Source organism: Mirounga angustirostris, unplaced genomic scaffold (genome assembly GCF_029215605.1).
Source record: "Mirounga angustirostris isolate CCGP_5_RB_7025 unplaced genomic scaffold, mMirAng1.0.hap1 SCAF_2, whole genome shotgun sequence".
NCBI lineage: Eukaryota > Metazoa > Chordata > Mammalia > Carnivora > Phocidae > Mirounga > Mirounga angustirostris.
The window spans coordinates 1,622,053-1,639,975 of NW_026991710.1; the positions used below are offsets into that span (position 1 = coordinate 1,622,053).

Below are 17,923 nucleotides of genomic sequence, written 5' to 3' on the forward strand. Positions count from 1 at the left end.
GGGACCATGGGGCTCAGACCCATCTGGACTCGGCACTTGGAGCGTACTTGGAGCCTGTTGCAGCATACCTCTCCCTCCCTATTAAATAGTGCCCAGCACACACGTACATCACCATATACTCTTCAGGTCATGGGCCATTGATAATGTCTGTCTGTGTGACCCCAGTCATATGGGGCTGTCCCTACCCCAGGGCCTTTGCACATCTATCCCATCTGCCTAGACCCTCTTCCCCTCCCTCTTCTCCCTCTCCTTAACTTGCTGAGTTCTCCTGCCAGTTAGGATGCATTGTATTGCAAATAACAGGAAAAAGCAGCTTGATCTGGTTTAGACCATAGAGAACTAACTGCTTCTGGTTTGATCAGAGTCCTAGCTGTGCTTCTATGGGTCACCTTTATCTTTGGGCAAATTTCCGTCATTGTAGCAAACCATCCAGGACGTGAGAGGACATCTAGGGCCAAGAATTCCATGACGCTATGATTAGACCAGCTCAGGTGGCGGGCCTCCCCTTGAGTTGATCACCGTGATCGGGGTGCAATGTTCTGACTGGTTATGGTCCCTGCCCCAAGCACCTTGGTGGACTCAGCTGCCCAGAACCAATCTGGTTTCTTCACAGAATTGAGGATTGCATGGAGGGTAAGGGGGTGGTGCTCGGGGGCCCAGGGTCCCAACCCACTCCCACCACCCTTAGGTCTCATTGCAATTTGTCTGCCCAGAGAGGCTTTCCATAAACCCCTCACCTGTATCAGGTCCCTCGAGTTTTCAGATGCTCCTTAGACACACAGGGCAGAGGCCCAAGAATTAGGGTCTGGAGCTCAGGGCTTCCCAGGCTGTCCCTACCCCACCCCCCACGGACATGCCCCCTCCAGGCTGGCGAGGGTCCCCGTCACTAGACCCCACGGATACTTCTCAGGCCACCCTGGTCTCTGCAGTATTAATGCTGCGGCCCCTTCCCTTTCCTGGGCTCCATGACACTCACTTTCCTGGGCTCCATGACACTCTCCTGGCCTCACCTGCCCCTCCAGGCCTCCTCCCTCATCCCCTGGCCACCCAGTCACCTGCCTGTTCGTCCAGTGTCTCCTGGGCCTGGGCACTATGCTCGGCCACCTTCCTTCTTGCTGCTGGCCTGACATCCTTCCTTTCCTTCCCCTGGATGACCACCAGCACCCAGGGGATCCCAGTCAGAGCTCAGCAGCTTCCCTTCCAGCCCTGCCTCTCCTGGCATGGGCAGCACCCTCCCGCACCCACATCCAGCTGGCCGCCAGCCTGGCACCTCCACACACCCCTCTGAACCATAGCCGATGACGGCAGACTCCTCTCCCGCCACCCCACCAGATCCCCAGGAGCACCTACCAGCCGCCCAAGGAGCGGCAGCTGCTAGAGATGACCAAGAGATTTAATCGCTGGAAGGCCGAGGTGAGGAGCCTTCCGCGACGCCTGCCTTCTTAGAGCCCTTGGTGGGGGGTGGGAAGGTGGGGGGGTGGGAGGTTCTGTGCAAAGAATGGGGGAGGAGTGGGGAGCTGGTCCGTGCCCTCATCCCCTCTGGGGCCCAAGGACGCCGGCCGGTGGTCAGTAGGGCCAGAGTCACGCGCTGCTTGCAGGAGCTGCTGCTAAAGGCGAACATCGAGGAGATGCGGTGTGCGGTGCCCAGGTCCCGGGAGGAGCCCCTGATGCAGGTAACCCCCGGCGCTCCACACCCTGGGTCAGTCTTCATGGTGGCACGGACACATTGCTCCCAATGCCCTGCCAGCAGCAACACAATGAGCCCCTCATTTAGCCTTTCCAGGCTCGGTTCACAGAGGGGCAGGCTCCCCGAGCCAGGCTGAGCGCAGCCTGAGCTTGCAGGTGTGGACGCACCTCCCAGACCACTGCAGGCACGTGTCTTCCGTGCTCTCTGGGGTTCCCAGGTTCCCAGATTTCCGTGCTTAGCACCTAATATTTCTATGAGAAAAACAAAAACCCCAGTATGTTTGTCAATAAGGGAAAAGTAAAGGGAGCAGGACAAGGAAGGCCTATTCTCGGTGGCGGCTCACTCCTGAGGAGCTGGGCCGGCCCTGCCCTCCCCCTGTGGGCCCCCCTGGTGGCAGCCGGCTATGGTCCCCACAAGCAGCTGGGGCAGGGGGGGTGGCGGTGATGGCAGGTCCCCAGGAGGTGCCCTTCGACCCACAGCTCTGCACACTGCAGCCGTGGGGCCTGTCCCGGGGGTGTCCACAAAGCAGCGGGCCGAGAGCCAACCTGGGGAGCAGCCAGGAAAGGTTGTGGAAGCCATCCCCAGGGAGCAGCTAGGGGGACGGGCCCCAAGCCCGGAGGTTCAAGCTCCCCTGACTGGGAACCGCTGTCCTCAGGCCTGGCAGGCCCACTCTTTCCCTGCCCCCGTCTGGGAGGCCCGACACCCCAGAAAGGCTGGGGAGGGGACTGGAGGATAGGGTGCTACCCTGGGGGACGCACGTGCAGGGGGCAGGCTGGGAACACGGGTGAGTAGCTGGAGTTAGGATGGAGAGGAGGGAGCTGGCCCTCCCAGGGGTGCAGGGCCCACCACCTCCCCAGGGTGTGTTTAAGGGCACCTGGTGGGTATGGGTGCCAGGCCCTGCCTTCTACAGGCCTCCAAGAAGAAGCTGCAGCTCCAGTCCATGCCCCGAATCCTTAAGACTCCAAAGCTGACCTTCTACAAGGTGAGGGGTGCTCCTGACTGGTCCGGGTGGGCACGGGTATCAGTCCCCTGCCCCTGGACACCCACCTCCTGGCCTGTTCTGTGCCCAGGGCCTCGGATGGCCAGAGCCGGAGGCAAGGGCAAGTGGGAAGGGCAAGGGGCACCTGCTACCCCGAGTCTCCCCTCCCCCTCCACCCCACTGCAGCCGCCCCCCTCTCTCCTGCAGCCTAATGAGGTCCCGGTCAAGCTGAACACCGCTGCCATCCTCCGAGAAGGCTCTTTATACCAGCGGCAGGTGGAGCAAGAGCTGCAGAGGTGGGGGCGGCAGCTCCTCACCCCCCTTAGAGGAGGAGGTGCAGGGCATGGCTCTTGTGGGAATAGAGGGGGCCCGGTGGCTGTGGTGCTTTGGTGGGGTCCACAAGCAGGCCAGTGTTGGGGTCACAGCTGTATCCAAGGAAGATAATCCTGCCTCAGTGAGGGAAATGGACGGGACAGAAGAGGACTTAGCAGAAACCTAGCCCAGCCCAGACCTCTGTCAGGGGTCACCTCCTTTTCAGACCCCTTCCTGATGCCCCCTCCCCCCACAGACCACCAGCGTGGCAGACCCTGTGCTTACCCATGAGCTGGGCTGTGGGTGGGAGTTTGGGTGGCTGCCCAGATGGATGAGAGGACAGAAAAGTGGACAGAGGGATGGCCGATAGACGGGTAGATGGGGAAGGCCGATGGACAGTCCAGTGAGTAGACAAACAAGTGGCTGGAGGCTGGATGCACAGGACAGGGACAGGTGGACAGTGGGTGGGTGGTGTGGCTGGGACTGGGTGAAGAGCGCCCCACGCCTGTGAGGGCCACTGCCCCCCGGGGGAACCTGTGGCATCCCGGTTAGCCAGTGCAGGCCCTGACCTGGGGGGACCCCAAGCCCCGCCTCTTGCCCCCCTTCCCCAGGGTGGATAAGCTTGTGGACGGAGCCGGGGACTTCTCTGAGTTCCTCGAGTGGCAGAAGGAGATGCAGGCGAAGGACCGGGAGGAGGAACTGGCCGCAAGTGCGTGCCGGAGGCTGCAGGGGAAGCTGAGCCGCGAGGAGGCCATCCTGGCCCGGCAGCACCTCACGCAGGAGAACAAGCAGAAGGCCGACCAGAAGAAGGAGGAGGTGACGCAGCCTTGCGGGAGCGGCTGGGGGCCCGGGGGCCGGCCGGGGGGCCTGTCTGACCCCCAGAAGATGTGGGGCTGCCGAGGGCCATGGGCCTGGCTCTTCCCGTGGTGGTTGGGGGCGGGGGGGGCAGGGGGGTTCTAGAGGCTCTCTGGGCGGACAGTCGGGCCGGCACTTCTGGTCCAGACTCCCTCCCCACCCCCACCAGCAGAGTCGTCTGGCCCACACATCCACACATGAAGGAAGACCTGAAACTTCTGGAGAGCCCACATGTGGCACATTTGCATCTGGTGTCCTGTCCCATAGAAGGGTCTGTGGGCATCCACGTTACCACTTCAGGAGCTGTAGACATATTGGTCTGGGCTCGTCCTCCTGCCAGGACAGGCGGCCCAGGTGGGGACCCCCACCCTGTGTTTCCCTGAAAGCCTGTTCCTTGCAGAGGGCCTCCAAGGGGCCTGGGCTCCGCGGCCCAACTGCAGCCCTGTCCATCCTCAGACATGTGCCCCTGAGGACCTGCGGCCTCCTGAGCGCCTTTTTGATAAACTTGTCTGTGTCTGTTTCTATTAGATGTCAGGGTTTGCTTTTCCTTCCTTTTCAGTTTCCTTTCTTACAAATAGGAAGTCAAAACGATATGAACAATAGACCCAGAGGAGTGTCCCTTCTTGGGAGCCCATTTCCACCTACCCCCTCAGCTCTTATTTCCATTAATTTCTGGACGATCTTTTCTGTCTTTCCTTCAAAGCGAGTTTGTACACTTGCCTACACACACTTCTTACGTCCCTCTTTCCTTACACATGTTGTCAGTGCAGCATCTGCAATGAATAAGGCCCGTGCAAGCTTCTGGCGTCGGGGGAGGGGGGCTCTCAAGGGGAGCTCTTCCAGGGGACGTCGATGAGTAGAAAGTAACAGAACGCAGGGCTTTGGCTGTGTTGCCCTGTTCACGTTGTCCAGGGCATGCAGTCTCATCAGAGATGCTGCATTGCCTTCTGCAGGTGTTGTGCAAGGGGCCGGGCCCCCAGGACCCCGCCTGGGTGCACTGCACTGAATTCAGAGATTTGTGCTGAGCCTGTGGGCGTGACAGGGCATCTCGGCACCGTGCTGACGTGCCTGTCATGTGTTAGGTGTGGGGCTGAGCGTGTTTCATATATTTAAGACCCATTTCTGTGACTTCTTCTGTGAACTCTCTCTTCATGGCTTTTGTCCATTTTTTCACAGCTTTACTGAGACGTGATTGACGAGTAAGACTCCCATATGTTTAAGGTGTGTGATGTGACGGGGCGCCTGGGTGGCTCAGTCGGTTGAGCGTCCGACTGTTGATTTCAGCTCAGGTCACTATCTCAGCATTGTGAGGTCGGGCTCTGAGCTCAGTGTGGAGTCTGCTTCAGATTCTCTCTCCTTCCCCCTGACTCTCTCTCCCTCAAATGAATAAATAGAAACTATTATTTATTTATTTATTTTTATTTATTTTTTTTTTTTAAAGATTTTATTTATTTATTTGAGAGAGAGAGAGTGAGAGAGAGCACATGAGAGGGGGGAGGGTCAGAGGGAGAAGCAGGCTCCCTGCCAAGCAGGGAGCCCGATGCGGGACTCGATCCAGGGACTCCAGGATCATGGCCTGATCCGAAGGCAGTCGCTTAACCAACTGAGCCACCCAGGCGCCCTAGAAACTATTTTTTAAAAACTGGTAATTCTATTTTTAATTTTTTGAGGAAACGTTAAAATACTGTTTTCCATAATGGCTGCACCAGTTCACACTCCCACCCTCGGGCACCCCTTTTCTCCACATTCTCGCCCATATTTGTTGTCTTTTGACTGTTATGACAGCCATCCTAACAGGTGTAAGGTGATAGCTCATGGTCATTTTGATTTGCTTTTCTCCGATAACTAGTAAGGATGAGCATCTTTACATATACCCCTTGGCCATTTTTTTATCGCCTTTGGGAAAATATTCACATTCTTTGCCTATTTTTTAGTCAGGGTATTTGGCTCTTTTTTTGCTACTGAGTTGTAAGAGTACCTTGTGTATTTTGGACGTTAACCTCTTATTGGATCTACAGTTTGCAAATGCTTTCTCCCATTGCATAGGTGACTTTTTCATTTGGTTGGTTATGCTGTGCTGAAAACTTTCAGTTTGAAATAGTCCCAGTCGTTCATTTTTGTTCTTATTGCCTGTGGTTTTGATGTCAACTACCCACCCCCCAACATAGCTAAGGCCAACGTGAGGGAGCTTTTCTCCTGTTTTCTTCTACGAGTTTGTGATTTCAGGTCTTATGCTCAAGTCTTTAGTCCACTCTGAATTGATTTTTGTGTGTGCTGTGAGGTAGGGGTCCAGTTTTCCCAGCACCACTTGTTGAAGACACGGCCCCTCCCCACTGCGTGGTCTCTGTGCCAAAGATCCATCAGGCACTTTCCGATAAGCTCTTAGCCTTCATTTCTTTCATTTTGAAGAGTTCTTCACACATGGGGTCCTGGGTGGCTCAGTCGGTTAAGCGGCTGCCTTCGGCTCGGGTCATGATCCTGGGGCCTTGGGATTGAGCCCCACGTCTGGCTCCCTGCTCAGCGGGGAGCCTGCTTCTCCCTCTCCATCTGCCTGCCACTCTGCCTACTTGTGCTCTCTCTCTCTCTCTCTGTCAAATAAATAAATAAAATCTTAAAAAAAAAAAAAAAGCTCTTCACACATTAGGGAAAGTAACTCTTTATAGTATATTGTAGACAATTTCCTCCAGTTGGTCACTCAGCTTTGCTTATGATGTGTTTTGCAGTGCAAACTTACCAAGCTTTCCTTTTATTGTGTCCACATTCTGAAGAACAAAAAGAACGGTTTTTCCTATACCCACGTTAGAGAGCAATTGACCCATGTGTTCTCTAGTATTTGTATTTCATTTTTACATCTGGATCTCGAATCCACTCGAAGATTATTCTTGTACATGGTCTGAGATCTGGATCCACTTTTGGGGCCAACCATTTGAGTCTTCCAATCCATGAATGCACTATGTCTCTCCATTTATTTAAATTTTTTATTTCTTTCATCTGTGTTGTTTAGCATCCAAGTCCTGTACATGTTCTGTTAGATTTGTGCCTAAGTATTTCTTTTCTTTTTTTGAGTAATTGTAAGTGGTATTGTATTTTTAATTCTTGTGTCCATGTATTCAATGCTAGCATATTAAAATGTAATTGACTTTTGTGTATTGATTTTATATCTTGTGACCTTGCTGAACTCCCTTATTATTTTTCTAGGACAAACAAGGAGTTTTGTCATAGATTCCTTGGGATTTTCTATGTAGACAATCATGTCATCTGTAAAGAACAGTTTATTTCTTTATTTCTGAACTGCATTCCTATCATTTGCTCTTCTGGGCTATTGCACTGGCTAGAACTTCTAGGCCTGTGTTGGGTAAGAATGAGAGCATACATTTGTGCCTAGTTCCTGATATCAGGGGAAATCAGTCTTTCACTATTAAGTACTGATGTTGGGATGTAAGTTTTTGTGGATGTACTCTCTAGCAAGTTGACAAAGTTCCACAAGTTTTTATTATGAAAAGGTGTTGAGTATCATCAAATGCTTTTCTGCATCAATGGATATGATCATGTGACTTTTCTTCTTTGGGCTGTGAATATAGTAGATTCATGACAAAGTGATGAATTATTATCACATGACAGAGTTTCAAATATTGAACCAGCTTCGCATCTCTACCATAAACCCCACTTGGTTATGGTATATAATTCTTTTTATATATGCTAATTGTATTTGCTACTATTTTGATTTTTTTCAAGTGTTTCTGCATATAGTTTCACGTGGGATGTTAATCTGTGGTTTTCTTCCTTGGCTGACTTTGTCTGGTCTCGGTATCAGAGTCATACCAGCTTCATAAGATGAATTTGGAGGTGTTCTCCTCTCTTTTATTTTCTGGGGGAGATTGTGTAGAATTGGTGTCAATTCTTTCAACATTTTGCAAAATTCTCTAGTGAAATCATCTAAGCCTGGAGATTTATTTTTTGAAAACTTTCAAATTACAAATTTAATTTCCATTAAAGTTATAGGGCTGTTCAAATGCTCTGCTTCATAATGGGTGAGTTGTGGTTGTTTGTGTTTTTTTTTTAAGGAATTTGCCCATTCCACTAAGTTGTCAAATTTATGCATGTAGAGTTGTTTATAATATCCTATTATGACCCCCTTTTTTTTTCCTTAGTGTCTTTAGGGTCTATAGTGATATAACCTCTTTCATTCTTTTTTTTTTTAAGATTTTATTTATTTATTTGACAGAGAGAGACACAGCGAGAGAGGGAACACAAGCAGGGGGAGTGGGAGAGGGAGAAGCAGGCTTCCCGCCGAGCAGGGAGCCCGATGCGGGGCTCGATCCCAGGACCCTGAGATCATGACCTGAGCCGAAGGCAGATGCTTAATGACTGAGCCACCTAGGTGCCCCTCAGTCATGTTTTTTAATCCACCCTGCCAATATCTACTATTGGCATATCTGGGCCAGTTACATTTTTTTTTTAATTTTATTTATTTATTTGACAGAGAGAGACACAGCGAGAGACGGAACACAAGCAGGGGGGGTGGGAGAAGGAGAAGCAGGCTTCCTGCCGAGCAGGGAGCCCGATGCGGGACTCGATCCCAGTACCCTGGGATCATGACCCGAGCTGAAGGCAGACACTTAACGACTGAGCCACCCAGGTGCCCCATGATTGTCCTATTTTTGTTTCTCTTTATTTTCTTTTTCTTGCCTTCCTATGGGTTATTTGCTCATCTTTTTAAATTTCACTTTGATTTATCTATAGTGTATCTCTCTTTTTTTTTTAAGATTTTTTATTTTTTATTTGACAGAGAGAGAGTACAGGCAGGGGGAGCAGCAGGCAGAGGGAGAGGGAGAAGCAGGCTCCCTGCCCAGCAGGGAGCCCAACACGGGGCTCGATCCCAGGACCCTGGGAACATGACGTGAGCTAAAGGCAGATGCCTAACCGTCTAAGCCACCCAGGCGCCCCTATAGTGTATCTCTTAATATAGCTTTTTTAGTCATTGCTCTAAGTATTACATCGTGCATACATAACTTATCACCGCCTGCAAGTGTTGTCATTTTACTTATTTTTTTAAAACTTTTTTTTTAAGATTTTATTTTATTTGTCAGAAAGAGAGAGAGCACGAGCAGGGGAAGCAGCAGCAGAGGGAGAAGCGATGTGGGATTCGATCCCAAGACCCTGGGATCATGACCTGAGCTAAAGGCAGATGCTTACCTGACTGAGCCACCCAGGCGTCCCAAGTGTTGTCATTTTAACAATTTGAGTGAGGTCTAGAAATCTTACCTCCCAAGTCCTGTTTCCTTCCCAGTTTCATGACAGAATTATCTTAAATATTTTCTCTACACACATTTAGAGCCACACCAGACAGTGTTATAATTTTTGCTTCTACCATCAGACATAATTTAGAAGCCTCCAGAGGAGAAGGAAAGTCTGTTGTGTTTCCCACATATTTGCTTCCCATGTTCTGTCTTCCTTTCTGACGTCCCAAGTTCCCTTCTCTTATCACTTTCCGAAGAACTTTTTTAGCCATGATTTTAGGGCAGGTCTGCTGACAACAAATACTTAGTTTTCCTTCATATGAGGCTGTCTTTGTTTTTCCTTCTTTCCTGATCAATATTTTTGCTGGGTATGGTATTGTGGGTTGACGATTCTTTTTTTTTTTTTTTTTTTTAAGATTTTATTTATTTGACAGACAGAGAGACAGTAAGAGAGAGGGAACACAAACAGGGGGAGTGGGAGAGGGAGAAGCAGACTTCCCAGTGAGCAGGGAGCCCAATACGGGGCTCGATCCCAGGACCCTGGGATCATGACCAGAACTGAAGGCAGACGCTTAACGACTGAGCCACCCAGGTGCCCCTGAAAAATACTGTGCGTCTTCCTCTGGCCTCTGTGGTTTCTGATGAGAAACCCATTGTCATTCACATAGTTTCTCCCTTATAAGTAATGTGTCATTTTTCTCTGGCTGTTTTCAAGATTTTTTTTTTTTGCCTTTAGTTTTCAGAAATTTAATTACAATATGTCTCACCGTGGGCATCTTTGGGGTTCACTGAGCTTCTTGAATTTCTAGGCTTATGTCTTTTGCCAAATTTGGGAAGTTTTAGCCATGACTTTCTGAAGTACTTTTTCCTCTTCATCCTGTTTCCTCTTTCCTGGGACTCTGATGACAGGAGTGATAAATGTTTTTGATTGTCCCACAGGTCCTTGAGGTTTTGCTCATTCAGTCTCTTTTCTCTGTTACGTTCAGATTGGGTGATTTCTCTCCACTGTTCTATCTTCAAGTTCACGGATTCTTTACTCCTTCCCTCCATCTGCCAGTGAAGCTATCCATTGAATTTTCTATTTCATCTATTATGGTTTTTAGTTCTAAAATTTCCATTTGTTTTTTCTTTATGTCTTCTATTTCTTTGCTAAGGCTTTATTTCTTTGCTGAAACTATTTTTTTCATTTGTCTCAAACATGTTCATAATTGCCACTGAAGCATTTCTATAATGGCTTCTTTAAAAATCTTTGTCAAACCTAGCATCTTTGTCATCTCAGCATTTATTGTCTGCATTCAGCTTGACATCATCCTGGCTTTTGGTATGATGAGTGATTTTTTTACTGAAACCCAAACATTTGTATATTATGGGACTCTGGATCTTATTTAAACCCTTGTCTTGGCTGGCTCCCTCTCACACAGGTAGGGGAAGATGGGGAGCTGCCATATTACTTCCAGGTGGGCCTAGCAATCCAGACTTCCTGGTTGGCCTTTGTTGACCCCTGAGTGGGGGGTTCCTCATTACTTTGCAAGAACTCTGGCTAGACCTGCCTGCATACCTCCCTGCCTGGCAAAGGTGGGAGTACCTTACACTAGCTCCCCATTTGGCCTCCACTGTCACATGGCAAGCATGTCAGGAGAGGTCTCCACACCACTTGGGTCCTCACTTTCCACCAGGCCTCTGATGACACTACTCTTGTTACTGCTGGGGGGGCGGGGAAGGCAGGTTGCCACATGGTATCCTCTGACGTTTCCTTCCCCATCCTGGAATTGCAGTTACACGCATTTACGTGACTAATATGCTTTATATAAATATATTAGGCAGATTAGACAGCACTAAATATTTGAAGAGAAAGGGATTTCAGTTTCTCTTGTATTGTTCCTGTTGGATGATGACTCTTACAGCATTAACTGGAACTTTTGCCTCAGCTGGTCAGAGGTTCCATGGCTACAGCCTGGCCCACGGGAGCCCTTCCCGCCGCCCTGCCCTCTGCACCCCTCTGGAGGGGCTGAGGTGGTGGGTACCCCCGTCTTCATTCACCAGCGTAGATGCTGGCAGGGCCTGAGGTAGCAGAGCTGGTCCAGGCAGAGACGGCACTTACAGTCTTGTGTGTCTTTTTTTTTTTTTTTTTTTAATATTTTACTGATTTATTTGAGACAGAGAGAGAGCACAAGCAGGGGGAGCAGCGGAGGGAGAGGGAGAAGCAGGCTCCCCGCTGAGCAGGGAACCTGACGTGGGGCTCGATCCCAGGACCCCGCGATCATGACCCGAGCCAAAGGCAGATGCTTAACCGACTGAGCCCCTAGGTGCCCCAAGTCCTGTGTGTCTTCCTCCCCAGCTTCGGCCTTGTCCTTGGTCCTGCGCTGCCCACCCCCTTGTTGCAGGCACATTTATGGAGAGCCAGGAGATGCTGCCTCTTCTCCTCCCTCCTAGCTGTCCCCGAGCTATGTCTGTGCTGTCCCTGAGATGCAGCCTGGCTGGGGCCTGGGGACCCCGCAGGGCCGGCCTCCTCGCCCAGGGTTCGTTCGGGTTTTGTCTGTACTTTACTCACATGAGATAAGACCCCTCGCAGATTTTGGTAGCCCACCTCTTTTCACCTCATATTTCCACATGAGCATTTTTCCATTTATTACCAAGTTTTCGAAAGTACTTTTAAAAATACGATTTTATTTTGGAGCAGTTTTTTAAGAGTTACAGAAAAGTTGCAAAGATAGTGCAGAGTGTTCCCTGCTGGTGACATCTTCCAGCACCACACCAGGTCTCCAGGGCTGCCACAACAAAGCCCCACGGCCCGGAGGGCTCAGATCACAGTTCTGGAGGCCCCAGGTCCAAGGTCAAGGAAGGTGGCAGCGGGGCTACGCTCTCTGCTAAGCTCCTCAGAGAGGATCCTTCTTTGCCTCTTCCAGTTGCTGGTGACCCCAGGAACTCTGTGGTATGTGGCGGTCTCACCCCAATCTCTGCCTTCATCCTCACACAGTCATGTGTCATGCGTCCACATCTCTCTGTGTCCTCTCCTCTTCTTAGGAACACTTGTCATGGGATTTAGGGCCCACCCTAAATCCAGGATGACTTCATCTTGAGATCCTCAGCTAATTGGACATGAGATCACATTCTGAGGTTCCAGGTAGATGTGAATTTGGGGGAGACACTGGCCCACTGCACCATGGGATATTTGTCACAGCTAAGTAGCTAACATTGGTACATGACTCTTCACTAAACTCCACACCTCCTTAGGATTTGAGCTCGTTTTTTTTCCCCCCACACAAATGCCCTTTTCCTGTCCCAGGACCCCATGTTACATTTAAAGGTCATGTCTCAGGGGCGCCTGGGTGGCTCAGTCATTAAGCGTCTGCCTTCGGCTCAGGTCATGTTCCCGGGGTCCTGGGATCGAGCCCCACATCAGGCTCCCTGCGCTGCGGGAAGCCTGCTTCTCCCTCTCCCTCTCCCCCTGCTTGTGTTCCTTCTCTCGCTCTCTCTCTCTGTCAAATAAATAAATCTTTAAAATAAAATAAAGGTCATGTTTCAGACTCTTCTTGGCTGTCACAGTTTCTCAGACTTTCCTTGTTTTTGATGACCTTGACAGTTTGGAGGAGAGCTGGTCAGGTGTCCTGTAGAATGCCCCTGGGTGGAGACATGTCTGATGCTCTTCTCATGGTTAGACCGGGGTTGTGGGTTTTGGGAGCAAGACTGCAGAAGCAAAGTGATCTTCTCATCACACTCTCTCAAGGGCATCTGCTTTCAACAGACTCATCCCTGTGATGTTGACCTTGGTCCCGTGGCCAAGGTCGTGCCTGCCAGGTCTCTCCACTGCCATTGTCTCCCCCCACCATTCGGAACTCCACAGAAGGGGGTCTCCAAGCAAAGCCCACACTCAAGGAGTGGGCACCTACTGAGAATTCTTCTGCCCGGAGGACTCCTCTCTTCTCCCTCACTTACTTATATATTCAATCACTTCTTTCAGTGGGGACTCACGAATATTTGTTTTACACTTTGTGTTATCACCCAATAGGACAGTATTGATTTTGCTGCAAGCCTTGGCTTTTGGGAGCTCTTTCAGGTTGGCCCCTGTGTCCCTCTGACTGCCCTCTGTCCTTTTGCTGTGTGAGCACTTCCTTACTTTATGGTATAAATCGAAAGGGATGGTCAAGAGCCATTTTTTATGCACACCAGCAAATTGTATTACAGAACGATTACTTCGTGTCGCCGTCTCTAAGCCTGAAGTCCAAGCTGCCTGCAGGCTGATTCCCACTTACTGTGCAGCTGAAGATGAGCCCCCATTGCACAGGTGGCCAGGGCCGGGAGTTCGCTAGCTCCGTGGCCACCCTGGGCCAGTGATGGAGGTGTAAACCCCACGCTGTGCCTTACAGCGTCTTGAGGACTAAAAATAGTATTCTGAATTGTTCACCATAGCACCAAACTGGAAGCAATCTGCAATGTCCATCCACAGTAGAATGGATGAAAGCTTTGTGATATAGTCCCCCAAACATACAGCCACAAAAATAAGCCGGCTACAATTCGGGACATCTCCTTACGAGGCTAATGAATGCAGCGCAGGGCCAAAGAGGCGAGAAGCACCTGGACACACAGGAGGGTTCCGGTCACATGCGTCCAAGTGGCAAAACCGCCCCTGTTCCGTCGTTTAAGAGTCTTCACTAACGAGGCACCGTGAGAAAGAAGAGAGCGGGGTGACCAGCAGGACATGCCTGGGGGCTCATGTGACAGAAGCCTGAGGCTGCCCAGGGGGCTGGCATGTGCTGTGCTCCGCAGGGCTTCCAAGCAATGAGTGCCCTCCTCTCTCAGCTGGAGTCCAGGGGTGGGTGGGCTTCGGGGCAAACCCAGTGGCTCTGACTTGGTTTCCCCAGGACTACAGTGGAGGAAGGGAGGATATGAGGTGGAACCTCCCCAGTAGGCCCTGACCTCCAGGGGACTCCCAGGAGCTGATGAGCTTAGATCCGGGCTCCAAGGTGACTCAGGGTCAGGGACAGGTTCTGCTCTCCGGACCTCATGCAGCTCTTGGGGCTGGGGCAGACGGCGGTGGGGGGTGGGGGGATACAGGCCTGCTCCAGGGGGCACCTCCGGCTCTGACCATGCTGGGTTGGCTGTCTGAGCAGATGGCTGAGCTGAAGCAGCAGTGTGCTGAGAGGCGCCTCCAGGAGGAAAGGTCCATGAAGGAGCTGGTGGAGCAGGTGACAGAGGTGCAGAAGAATGTTAAGCTGGCGCAGATGAAGCTCCTGAAGAGCCGAAGGCAGATAGGTACAATGGGGGGCCCGGCACCATGAGGCCGCGCCCAGCTCTGCCAACCCCCCCACCCCAGCTCAGGTCCCAGGCCGGCTTCCGGCCTCAAGTGAGCCACCGTGGTTGGCAAGAGCCCAGCTGCTCTCAAGGGAAGGCTGGGGCTGGGCCGGCTGCCCTCCGAGCCCCTCAGCACCCTGCTTGGCCCCCAAGTTCAGGAGGTGATAGAGGAGAGCCGGGAGCTGCTGCAGCGCACTCTACAGGCAGCCAAGGAGGAGCAGAAGGAGCGCTGCGAGCTCGTCTCCCAGCTTCGGGCCCTGGAGACCCAGCCCGTGCGCAAGGGCAAGCTCGTGGACCTGACCCAGGTAAGGACACGGCCTGTCCTAGGGGAGCCTGGCACTGCCATGGGAGGGCATGTCCACAATTCCCACCGGTCCCAAGCCAAGGTCCACCCGGCACGAGTGGCACGCCCAGCTGTGGATGCGGCACCTGCCACGTGCCAGGCCTAGGGCTGGCCCAAGACTCCACAGTCCTGTCAGGGAGACCTCTGTGACCTCCGGGGGCCAGGGCCCAGGGGCCCTGGGAGGGGGCAAGGTAGGCTTCACAAGCTAGGCTTCAACAGGTTGAAGGTGGTCGCAGGACTCCCCAGGCCCAGGCGGGCAGGGCAGTGTAAGAACAGTGCAGGTGCGCAGAGGCTGGATGCACAGAGGCTGAGAGGAGAGCACTGGTCTCTGGAAGCCTGTGTGCGAAGAACCAGGAGAAGCCAGGCTGGCATCTGGTGAGGCGGGAGCCGGCCTGGAAGGGCCACGGCAGCTGGTCTGGGAACTGGGCCTGATCCCAGGGGATGTGGGAAGTCCAGAGGGCACTCAGCCCAGGCCATGGGGCCTGGCTTGGGGAGACAGCAGTGAGCTCCGTTTGGGCCGTACCCCAGTAGAGGCGCCTACAGGGCACCCAGCTGCGATGTGCAGTCACCAGAGGGGGGTCCAGGCTGGAGAGGCTGAATGGCAGACATGTTACACAGGGCTCCTGAGCAGAGGGAAGGAGGTCTCCTGGGCACAGAGGCCAGACCGAGGGAATTGGGGGAGGGGCACCAGTGCTGGGGCAGAAGACACGTCAGGGCACAGGAGACGGCCCTGCAGGCTGGGCATGGGCCTGACTCCCAGCTTCGGCTCTCCCCATCACCCTGCAGATCCCTGGGTATGGCCTGGAAGGGGAGATGTCTGTGGTGGAGCTTCGTGAGCGGCTGGCCCTGCTCAAGGAGACCCAGCGGCGCGAAGAGGAAGAGAAGCGAGACCAGATCATCCAGGGCAAGCGCGCCAGAAGCCAGGAACTGCAGAATATGGTGGAGCAGATCTCACTGTGCCGCGCGGCCATGGGGAGGTCTGCGGCCTTGAGGTCGGTACTGGTGGTCCCCGGGGCAGGCGCCTCTGGCAGGAGCACGCAGCGAGCCTCCTCCCGGGCGGGTTCTCCCTACAACAACACACCGCCCTCCTGCAGTTTCCTTGCAATAGCTTCTCCCACCCCAACTATTTTATATATCATTTTCAGATGTGAAAAAATCGTGCAGTGAGGGCTTGGATGCAAAATGTTCCCATGTAGGTCACGAGTACGACCTTTGCCATGTGTTCCATCTAGCTAGCCACTTATCTGTCCCTAAAGAACCATCTGGAAGTAGTTGCAGACATCAGACACTCTTCACTCCTGAACACTTTGGTGTGCATCTTCTGAAAAAAAGACATGTTCCTGCATAACCACAGCACAATTACACAACTAGATATTTCAACAAAAATTCCCATCATCTAAATATCCTCTCCGTATTCATGTTTCCCTAGGGTCCCAAGACTGTCTGCTATAGTTTTAAAAGATTGTGTGCTGTAATTGTCTTTTTTTTTTTCTTTTTAAACCAGAACCTGGCTGAGATTCACACAGCATTTGATTGTCAGGCATCTTGACTTGACTTCTCTCTTTTAATGGAGAGCACGTGCACACGTACCCCCTTTTTTGGGGAACACTGTGGTGGCTTTTCCAGCCCCATGCGTCTGTCCCGTGGCAGCATGGTCACCCCCCTGGGTCAGGTGGCACCCAGCCCTGTCATAGCATAGCCTGGTTCAGGGTCTGGCACCCAGGGCTCCAGAGAAAGTGTGTAACTGGGGTGGGGTGGACAGAAGGGAGGACTGTCACAAAACCCATCACTATTGATCCTGAGCGACTGCTGCTCGGGTTACAATTGGAGGAGGCCCTGTGACAACTGTGGGGGCTGTCCAGGCAAGGCTGGCTGGCCACCCAGCAGGTCCCCAAGGTGGCAGGCACGTGGGAGACTTCACCGCTTCCAGACTCGGCCTGACAGACCCCACGTGCAGTCTGGTTGGTGCTGGGGAGCCTCCAAGGATCCAAACCTGCTAACGAGGCTCCTGGAGCCCTCCGCGTGCAGCCAGACCTCGTGGCATTGATTCACCAGGACCATTCTCGTGGGCAGTCTGCCTGGCGGTGCCGTGATGTGCACTTAACCCAAAGCCATCAGGGAACAGTCTGTAGAGTGAGGCCTCATTTTGGAAGGAAAAATGGCCTAGTATGATAGAGATTTGCAAAGCTGTATTCGCAGCTCTTGCCCCTAGGCAAGAGTGGCAAGGAGAGCCCAAGGTAAAAGAGGGTTTTCCCTTTTTTGCTCCAAATACCTCCGTAGCTAATAGACATGGGGTACGTTTCCATGACGTTACGTGCAGAGCCAACAGGCCGTGGCGCCGGGCGGCACCCCGGCGGTCCTCGGAGAGCCTCTCCCCCGGCACCGGAAACACTCCCGGTAACCTGCCGCGAGGGCCCCTCCTCAGGCCGCCCTGTCGCCCGCTCAGGTGGGAGGAGAGGAAAGCCCGGTCTGCGGCCCCGGGGACGCCCTCGCGGGACGAGCGCGTGCTGGAGCTGCAGCGCAAGATCCAAGAGAAGGTGGCGGAGCGCCGCCGCACGCAGGCAGCCCCGAAGCCGGCGTCGGCGCCGGGACCCGCGCGCCCTCGGCCGTGGGTGAGCTCCGGGAGCTGGCGGGAGGCTGGGGGCCCGGCGTCCTCGGGGGGCGGGGGAGGCCGCGGATGGGGGCGCAGGGTCGCTGGGCCCGCGCCGACCTCGCCGAGGGCCCGTCCGCAGGCGCACTTGGAGGAGCGGCACTGGCAGGAGCTGCAGCGGAGCCGGGAGCGCCGGCTGCGGGCGCTGCTGCTGAGTAGCTCGGCCGGCGGGCCCGGGCGCCGCCTGGAGGCCGCCTGAGCCGGGCCGGGCCCGCCGCCCAGCCGCCGCGCATCCCGCGCGGGCGACGGTGCGGCGGGCGGGGCGCGCCTCCTCTTCCTCCGCCCCTTCGCCCGGCTCCACGCCCTCAGCCGCCGCAGAGCCCCCCGCCCAGAACAGGGTTGCGGTATAAAATGTAAGACGCCCAGTTACTGCCTGGGACAAACGCGCCAAAAAAAGTATCCGCTTTTTACCGGCAATTCAAACTTACTGGGTGTCCTGTATTTTATATGGTAAATCTGGCCACCCTTGCCTAGGTCCTAGCCCTTACCTAGGGCCCAGGGCAAAGCATTGGCCACGCCCCTCCTCAAAGCTCCCAGAGCCACCTCTGCACGTGAAAACTTGGAA

At 53.2% G+C, this 17,923-nt stretch overlaps 1 protein-coding gene across 1 annotated transcript in view; it reads left to right on the forward strand.

Annotated features, from left to right (window-relative positions):
- The window catches only part of CFAP99 (cilia and flagella associated protein 99), a 39,679-nt gene extending 22,122 nt beyond the window's left edge, over positions 1 to 17,557 (forward strand). Inside the window, exons 7-15 of the mRNA XM_064581821.1 lie at positions 1,333 to 1,413; positions 1,599 to 1,648; positions 2,582 to 2,669; positions 2,874 to 2,962; positions 3,590 to 3,794; positions 14,185 to 14,326; positions 14,519 to 14,670; positions 15,495 to 15,700; positions 17,155 to 17,557. Of these exons, the coding sequence (XP_064437891.1) occupies positions 1,333 to 1,413; positions 1,599 to 1,648; positions 2,582 to 2,669; positions 2,874 to 2,962; positions 3,590 to 3,794; positions 14,185 to 14,326; positions 14,519 to 14,670; positions 15,495 to 15,700; positions 17,155 to 17,557 (1,416 nt within the window). The remainder of the gene's footprint in view (positions 1 to 1,332; positions 1,414 to 1,598; positions 1,649 to 2,581; positions 2,670 to 2,873; positions 2,963 to 3,589; positions 3,795 to 14,184; positions 14,327 to 14,518; positions 14,671 to 15,494; positions 15,701 to 17,154) is intronic.
- The last annotated feature ends 366 nt before the right edge of the window (positions 17,558 to 17,923 follow it).